At 46.1% G+C, this 8,968-nt stretch overlaps 1 protein-coding gene across 1 annotated transcript; it reads right to left on the bottom strand.

Annotated features, from left to right (window-relative positions):
- Positions 1–478: 478 nt before the first annotated feature.
- Ghsr (growth hormone secretagogue receptor) lies at positions 479–3,912 on the bottom strand. The gene is made up of 2 exons (XM_051156995.1): positions 3,010–3,912; positions 479–944 (listed from the first exon to the last, which is right to left on the bottom strand). Exons 1-2 carry the CDS (start codon positions 3,797–3,799, stop codon positions 640–642), a joined length of 1,095 nt encoding a protein of 364 aa, XP_051012952.1. The 5' UTR covers positions 3,800–3,912; the 3' UTR covers positions 479–639.
- Positions 3,913–8,968: the final 5,056 nt, after the last annotated feature.

Here is an 8,968-nt window from a genome sequence, read left to right as displayed (position 1 = left end):
ATGTAAAAGCTTTGTGTGTACTCATGAAATTCAAGCTGCTGAATGTTCGTTTCCATGATCGCATGGAGTCCAATGTTACGAATGAAAGTGACTGTCCAACTTCAAGGTGGCTGCAAGTACAAGGAACATACTAGACTTCAGAATTACCATGGAAAGTTCTCATCAATCGCCTCGTGTTGGTTATATATGTGCCTAACGCTATGGTGCCCTGGGGTGCTTGTGATGGCGCTTTGTGGGGATCGCTAGCTTGGAAAGATCATGTTATAAGTTGTCGCTTGTAATGTCAATTCATTTGTATTAGGATGAGAAAAGCAAATGGGACTTAGTGTTCCCCACCAAGAAGGAAATCCTGTTGCCCACTCTGCCCCCTCTTTCCTCTGAGCAGCAAAGCTGCCAGTAGCTCCAAATGCAAAAACCATAGACATAAACGTGCAGGGGTGGCCCGCAAGCGCTGTGGCGAATGCAAGGTCGAACTGCACAGACCCCGCCCCTCCGGCGTTATCCCCGCCCACAACTGTTTCTAGATTCTTTTCTCTCCAATTCCCAAACCGACTTTCTGCTTCCTCCCAAGTTCTGCTTGGCTATGGCTTCTGGTGTGGAGTAGTAAGCGATGATGACTGGGTGCTGCGATGTGATCTGTCATGTGTTGACGCTTGACTTTGTCCAGGCCCGAGAACTTTCATCCTTCAGGGTGGAAAGTTTTCTCTGGGAGAAGGATTCAAATCCTAGGAGTTTGAACACCGCCACGCGGTACTTCTTGGACATGATGTTGTACAGAATGGGGTTGATGGCGGCGCTGAGGTAGAAGAGCACGAATGACACCAGGTTGCAGTACTGGCTGATCTGCGCAATCTCCAGAGAGCCAGGCTCGAAGGACTTGGAAAACAGGTATCTTCCCACGTGGAAGGGCAGCCAGCAGAGGATGAAGGCAAACACCACGACAGCTAAAGCACAAGAACGAGACAGACTGTCAATGCGAGGCACGCCACAAACCGCTTTATACTGCTAAGTCTCGGCTTTGCTTCCTCTGTGAGTGGCGTGTCCACAGACAGGCACCGTGTCTTGCTCTCTGACGACGCGGCAAGCATGATGTCCTGCACTGCACACATACACTCTGCTCTTCTGCCTCCGTCACTCTGACACGCTAGCACACAGTGAGACCGTTAGATTGACAGCTGGGTTATCTTCACCCATTTCCCAGTCCTTCGACTCAATAACTCCGTGGCTTTGTAACTGACTTGACACAATAACTCAACTAAATGATTTATAAATATTATCCTCCATTATATGCACTACACAGAACACAAATGTAAGTGAGGCAAAGTGGGTGTGTTCTGCCACAGCAGCCTATCAGAATTCCGCCATGCTGGGGCCAAGTATGCCCAGTAAGTACTCTACCTCTGAGCCATAGCCCCAGCAAGCTCTTAGGCATGCTCAAGAAATGCAGTCATTGCCTATAATGTAGACTCATTAAATTAAATTCTCTAGGTAAGAGGAAAAGGAAAGGCACCTGTCTTTTCTTTTTTCTAGCTTCCTTCTTCTTTTTTCTTTCTTTCTTTCTTTCTTTTCTTTTCTTTTCTTTTTCTTTTTCTTTTTTTTTTTTTTAGGGCAGATCATTGTTCTGTTTAGTGGACCACTGTGCCCAGATTTTTTAAGTAAGTTTTACAGGGGGCTGAATATGCAATTGAAATTAGTAACCACTGAGAAGACAATTCTGTGTCATTTGTAATAGATATAAACGAAGTGTAAGGGGCAGCTAAGCCAGCCAACATTAATTACCACCCATGCCAGTTGTCATTTTACACATGGAAGATTGTTTTTCTGTCATTTCTGAATTTTAAAAGCTTAATCTATTTTTTTTTTTAATTCCTGAAGAAAGTATCTTACATGTTCTGGTCCTTGTGCCATTTTCATGATCCCCTGGGATTGTTCATGGAAGAAGACAATGATGACATCAAGATGTCCATGGGAGAGTTAGTAACTTACAGTGGATTAGGAGGAAGGCACACAGGAAGAACTGACATGCCCCAGCAGCAATATGGTCCTCTCTCTGGTGAGTGTGAGCTCACAGCCCCATGGAAGACACAGGGCCATCATTGGTCTGAGACACAAACATTTTGACATCCCTTGGGAAATCCTTATCATTTTTGATATGCAGGATTTGAGAAAAAAATATAGTTGCAAATTGGAAATCATCCTGCAAAGCCTAAGAAGTATTACATGTTGATAAGCATGAGCTGCCTTGGAAAAGTGAGAGCAGATGTTCCTCTTGGATATGCGCATGGGCCTCATTGCCTCACTGCAGCAAGCACATGCCTTTAAGGAAGCTGCCTTCATGCAGTAACCATTCAGTACACCCAGCTGTGACCCTGTACCCAGAGCTTCCCAAGGTACAATTTGAGGAAAAGATGGCTTCTCTACACTACCCTGCCCATGCTACTGGGGAGGCAGATATGAAACCAAGCTCTGACCCCAGCACTGGAGACCCCAACACCGACCCCCTTACAAAGCCATGGAATAAACAGAGTTGATGTGATTATCTGAGAAAGATGCAGGGCAGAAAACAAATCTCAATATTGAAAACGAACAAAGTACATCCATAAATCGTCTTTAACAGAGGGATCCAAATCTGTGGCTAAATTTACTATGGAGTAATTTCTAAATGAAATGCCTGCCTGCTTGCCTTAATGTTACTTTGATAATCACAAATTCTATGTGAAAGCAGGGACCTCAAAAAACCGTGATGAGGTGTTTCCATCTTGAAGCAAGTTTCCCAGATAATACTTATTTTAAAGACTTGACAAAGTGAGAAGCCTTTTCTGTAAGAGAAGATAGAGGAAGAGACAGAGGAAGAAAGGGAAAAGCGATGATACCAAGAACCTAGGCGAGAGGGGCAGAGAGAGAGAGACAGAGAGAGACATGGGGAGACTGAGGCAAGAAACAGAAATAGAGGCTCCCGGAGAGGGGCAAGCAGGGGAGGAAGGAAGGCTGCCTGGTGCCAGGACTCACCAAGCATCTTCACTGTCTGCTTATGGTTCTGGTCCCTGAGTGAGGCGCCCACCGCAGCGTCGCCTCGCCTCCGCCACAGCTTCCTCCCGATGAGACTGTAGAGCACAGTGAGGCAGAAGACCGGCAGGAAGAAGAAGACGCTAGACACCCACACCATGACCGTGAGCAGTCCAGAGCGCACAGCGAATTCGGTGGCGCGGCACTCGTTGGTGTCCCGGGGGTCTGTACCGTTCTCGTGCTCCACGCCCACCAGCACGAAGATGGGCCCCGCGCTGCAGAAGGCTACGGCCCAGATGACAAGGATGACCAGCTTCACGCGGCCCTTGGTGACCACCACCTTGGCCCGCAGCGGGAAGCAGATGGCGAAGTAGCGCTCGACGCTCAGCGCGGTGATGGTGAGGACCGTGGCGTAGGTGCAGCTCTCGCTGACGAACTGGAAGAGTTTGCAGAGCAGGTCTCCAAAGTTCCAGGGCCGGTACTGCCAGAGGCGGACGAGGTCCAGCGGCATGCACAGGAAGATGAGCAGGTCGGAGAAGGCCATGCTGGACAGGTAGAGGTTGGTGGTGGTGCGCAGCTCGCGGAAGCGGGACACCACGAGCATGGTGAGTAGGTTGCCCGAGATGCCCACTACGAAGAGCACCACACAGGTAGCGGTGACACCCGCCAGCAGCGGCGCGGGGAACAGCGGTAGCAGCTCGTCGGTCAGCGAGTCGTTGGCGGGGAAAGCGTCCCAGTCCAGGTCCTGCGTGACGTTAGGTTCTGGCTCCTCGCTGGGCGTCGCGTTCCACATGTTGCCAGGTCTGGGGTCGCAACCGCGAGGAAATCGGGTCCCCCAGGAGGTTCTTTTAGTCACGGGAAAGTGGGAAGGAGGAATGGGCGCCAGGAAGGATGCTTGGTGAGGAAAGAGAGGTGTGAGAAGCCTAGGGAGAGGGTGGAATGGGGTGGGGACGTCAGTGGTGAAGAAGAAAGTGACCCTTTGCGGGGCTCTCCCTATTCCCTTGACGTTCTCCTCCCTCTCCCTCCCTCTGCATCTCTCTTTCTTTTCCTTCCCACTCTCTTCCCCACAGCCCCTGTCACCCAATCCAACCTCAGACCGTGCACGCACTCACTTACCTGTCACCGTGTCACTGTTATCACCGGAGCAGCGCCACCAGCACTGCCTGGCACTGGAGATCTCGCCCCAGCAGCATGTCGTCGTACTCCCCACAGCGTCCGAGTGGAGTGCGTGGGCTCTGCAGAAGGCAGGCGCTGCAAAGCGAGTGTGTGCGGTCTCCTCTCTCCAGCCTTGGGAGCTAGGGTGGCCGCGAAGAATAAATAGGTCGTTAGAGTAGAGTAGTGAAGGGTGGAGACCTGAGAGAAGGCTGCCTTCAGCCCCAGGATCAAGCTCTTCCTCCACAAGGGGTCGAATTAGTTACGTACCTAGTGGGGAGAAAAGCAAGCGTGCCTCTTCGTGGAGAAAGAAGGGTAGAGGGGAAACAGAGGCTTCTATTTGTATTTAAATCAGAGGAGACACTGAGCGCCTGGGAAGAGCCTCTCGAAATCTCAGAGTACTCCATTGGGTCCGGCGGATTTTAAAGCCAGAAGCATGCTCCCTACTAAGGTCACAGAACAAGTTCACTGGTTCACTCCACAAGTGTGTGAAAGCCCTGTCCTAAATCCCAGCCCTCTGGTTTGGTGTGGGTTAAGGGATATGCTGGATGAGCTAAGAGTCACCTTTACTTGATCTAAACTAGAGACTAGAGAGAGCACCACTAAGCTAACACCCCCTCTACCCCGCACAGGGGAAAGTAGGTGGTAAGTTGGGGCGGGTGGTTGGGGGACCAGAAGCAGTCAGTGTTGCGAGGCTGGTGCATGTCGTGGGTGACTAGTAAACTTAAGCTTTTTAAAAGCTTGATTTGTAGAGATCAGCTATTTAGAAGCTGCGATTTTTTTCCAGACAAGAGCTTCAACCTTAAGAACTTTAATATGCTGTGGTTTCTTTGTAAAACCGTAGACAGCGTGAAGATCACTGGGGGTGGAAGCCAAGCTTCAGAGATACACGAGCCATTTGATAAATTAGTAAGGGCTGCGTGGCTTCGTGGTTACTGGTGAGATGGAGACTGGATCTCAGGGTATCCCAGTACTAGCAAGAATCTTCCGAGAACTTCCTGCGCATCCCCTATCCAGATCTGGAAATCCACACCTGAAAAACTGAGAAGATCCTTGGAGAGCTTCTAAGCTCCTCTGGATGCTTCCCGCGCGCAAACAGGAACCTGTTCAGCACCTCGGCTAGCGCCAGGCCCTTCAGGCCTGCAGCTAAAAAGCTTATTGACCTCTTTAAGCCTGAAGCCTTTCCCAACAGCTCAGTCCTGTGGCCTTGGTGAAGAGGGAGGGAGACCACCCACCAAAATACAGATCAACTATTAAGGCCCAGTATCACCAAGTTCCTCTACCCTTGGATAAAACAATCCATTAACTACAATTGAGAGAGAGATTTTTTCCATACCGGAGTGCAATACCGCATGTCTGCTAGATGGCTTATTGCCTTCTGTATTACCTAAATCATTAGTGCACAAGTCTACAAGACAGGAAGCTGGGTGTATACACACGTACCTAAGAGATTCACAATGAAAGAGAGATTGTGTGAGAGAAGTTTGACTCACACTTTGCCTGTGAATGCACCACACTGTGGCTTAGTTGCATTGATGCATTACAGACTTTGGACCAAATGACTTTGGCAAATCTAGAGCTAACAAAATGGCTCAGCAGGTAAAATGGCTAGCCTCCAAACCTGATGTCCAGAGTTTCAGCCTCGGAGCCCACCTGTGCTTGTGAATGGCTTCCAAGTGACACCCAATGAATAAATAAAAAAACAGACAACATATAAATAAATCTGTATTGTGTTATCAGAAAACAGTAGAGGGTTTTATTGAAATTGGTCCGGTTCTTCGTTATTCATAACCTACATAAGACTGTTTGTAAATGTATATCAAACACTTCTAATAACAAAATAGATATACCCCAGACAGTTTCTGTTTGTATAAACCTTTAATATAGAGATGAAAACACAGTTAGGCAAGCCATCTTAGCATAAGATTGGCAGGTGTGTTTAAGAGGCATTTACAATGAGCCTATAATAAAGAGAATTGTGTGAAAAGACTTCTCAGAGGTTCAGGCATCTGAATTGAATCTTGAAGGGGCTGAGTTCTTTCAGAAAAGCAAAGTTTACTCAACTGTTTAGAAAAGGGGCACAAAACACATTGGACCTAAAAGAGTACCCCACAATGTGCTGTGTTGGGATGGGGAGATGAGTGATGTTATGGGCTGTGGATCCTTATGGTTAACAAATTGGAGGAAACCACGGGTCTTTTTCTTTTGACATGAAAGCTGTGCCGATAGGTTCTCCTTCACACTCATCCAGAGTCTTTCTTACATGGTGCAGATTTTGAGAATTCTGTTGTGCTGGGCCGCAGCAGCAGCTGAGAGCTCACCTTGTGCATTTGGTGATGGGAAGGAAACAGTACCCAGAAACTCTCTGGTACTTGTGATGGAGAATGGAGTGTGTTTGGGGCGCTCTATTTGGACAGAAGGAGTCATTTGTATTGTCTCTGGAGCTTCTTAGGCTCGCACTTTCTGCTGAGATGTATATAAACATATGTGTGTGTTTGATATTCTAGCCAGAAATGCAGAATCCTAAATCTAATCCCAAGGAATCAAACTCCAAAGAAGAAGGAATTGATGTCACGATTCCTTAAAGACTGTAAATATAAGACAAATAAAAACTAAAGGCCAGCATTTCATAAGTGGTAGACACAAAACAAACATGCACAGGAAGAGGAAGTCATTCTTGGCCATGGTTGTGAATTACAAAGCACTCAAATTCCAAAGAGGCAAATTGGCTAAATGCTGCTCCTACTTTGTCACAGAATCAAAACTACCTGAGAGAAAATTCTTGTGCCAACTGACACACTTAGATGTGAATAGAGGATGAGTAGAATTCTTAGATCAACATGAAGTTTCTGAGCTTGATAACACTGTGGGAAAGAATTGTCTGATACTTAGAAGTACACACTCAACTGTTACATATGTAACTCACTCTCAATTGTTTAAGAAAACTGTGTGCTGTGTGAGTGTGTGCTCATGTGTGTGTGTGTGTCCACATTTATGGATAGATAAAATAAATGATAAGGCAGAGAACTGTAAAATGTTTATGGCAATTCAATCTGGGGCTCAAGGGGCAAGAATGCTTGCTCAGAAATTATGCAGACATGAGTTTAAACCCTTAGCATTAAAGCGAAAAGCTAGGCGCTATTGCACACATCGGTGACCCACCCCAGCCCTGGGGTGAGGTAGATACAGGCAAATCTCAAAAGGTCACTAACCAGCAAATCTAGCATATAAGGCAAGCTTGTAATTCAGTGAGAGGCCTTGTCTCAAGGCAATGAAGCAGACATTCTGCTCTACCCTGGATATGCCTGTGGGGGCAGGTGTACAAACTTGCACACCCACGTGAATATACCACACAAACATACAACACACGCATACACAAACACAAGACTAATCTTGAAAATGGTAGATTAATTTTACTTGCATTTATAGCTTGTATTTACTTGTATCTTATAGCTTTTCTCTATCTAAAATCATATTCAAATAAGAGACTTGAAAGTTGTGTTTGTGTAGGCACTCCCAACTCAATTTGCAATTATATACTTCTTTGATGTTGTGTTTTACATCGTTCAACAGATTGGTATCTAACAACATAAACATAATTTTTTAATTTACTTTGTTAAAGCCCATTCACATTTTGTTGGTTTTTTTTTTTCACATGCTGACTGTAGTTTCCCATCCTTCTTCTCTGCTCAGTCTCCCCCGCCCCCCGCCCCCATCTTCCTTCTGCCTCCTCCTCATCCACGCCTTCTCCCTTTCCTTTCAAAAGATGGCAGGCCTCCCATGGATATCAACACATAACCTACAAGAAGAACTTTATGACAGGCAGATCTGGATCCTGGGGTCCTCCTCAAACTAAGGCACCAGCCAAGGAGAATATAGGCAGTAAACTTCGAACCCCTACCAAGACCTAGCCGACGAACAAGATACTCTCCACCGTTGAGTGGAGAGTGAGATCTGACTCTCACATGAACTCTGGTGCCCCTTTTCTGACCATGTCCCCCAGATGGGGAGACCTGGTGGCACTCAGAGGAAGGATAGCTAGTTACGAAGAAGAGACTCGATATTCTAAGAGCATATATAGGGGGAGGAGGTCTCCCTCAGTCACAGACATAGGGGAGGGGAGAAGGAGAGAAATGGGAGGGAGGAATGAATGGGAGGAAACAGGGGAAGGGCTAACAACCGAGATGTAATATGAATAAATTAATAAAATTATAAAAAAAAAAATCAACCAAACACACAGATCAGATTGCCAGGCTGGGTTCTTCCCTTCATGCCAGGCTGGACCAGGATGAGGAGACCCAAAAAAAGGAAAAGGGTCCCAAAAGCAGACAGAAGAGTCAGAAGATGACTGTTCAGGCAGCAAACCCTCTTCTGCAATTTTTTCATTTTGGAAGCTGCTCACCTGCACTTCCAGTTTACTCAGATAATTAAGTTTTATTCCTTCTCAAGTCTCTGATGGAGTTGAAGACCAGATAGTTTAGTTGTACAATTAAGCTTAGTTGTTTAGGGGTTAAAATGTTTTTAGGTCTAGATAGATGTTTTAAGTTGATGGAGATGAGATATGATAATATTGATTTACATTCAGAATTTTAGACTCAGCAAGATAGGAGGGACATTTTCTTCAAGGTTTCCAAGTACAACTAGCCAAAACACTATGACTGTAACATTTATATAATTCCTGATTGATTTGTGGTTCTTCTCGCTGTATGTAGTTTATTTTATTTATGTGTAATAATAAAAATGTATATATATAAAAAGAAATATAATTAAAAAATAGGGAAGAAAGCATCAGAGACAGGCTCCACTCCTA

This window comes from Acomys russatus, chromosome 15 (genome assembly GCF_903995435.1).
Source record: "Acomys russatus chromosome 15, mAcoRus1.1, whole genome shotgun sequence".
Classification (NCBI taxonomy): domain Eukaryota; kingdom Metazoa; phylum Chordata; class Mammalia; order Rodentia; family Muridae; genus Acomys; species Acomys russatus.
This window is presented reverse-complemented; position numbering and strand designations above follow the sequence as displayed.

Bases quoted from the DNA above. Each gene is read 5' to 3' on its own strand.
- Ghsr (XM_051156995.1), bottom strand. From the start codon at position 3,799: ATGTGGAACGCGACGCCCAGCGAGGAGCCAGAACCTAACGTCACGCAG. The intron at 945-3,009 runs GTGAGTCCTGGC...CTTGTGCTTTAG, and splicing joins GCAGACAGTGAAGATGCTTG to CTGTCGTGGTGTTTGCCTTC.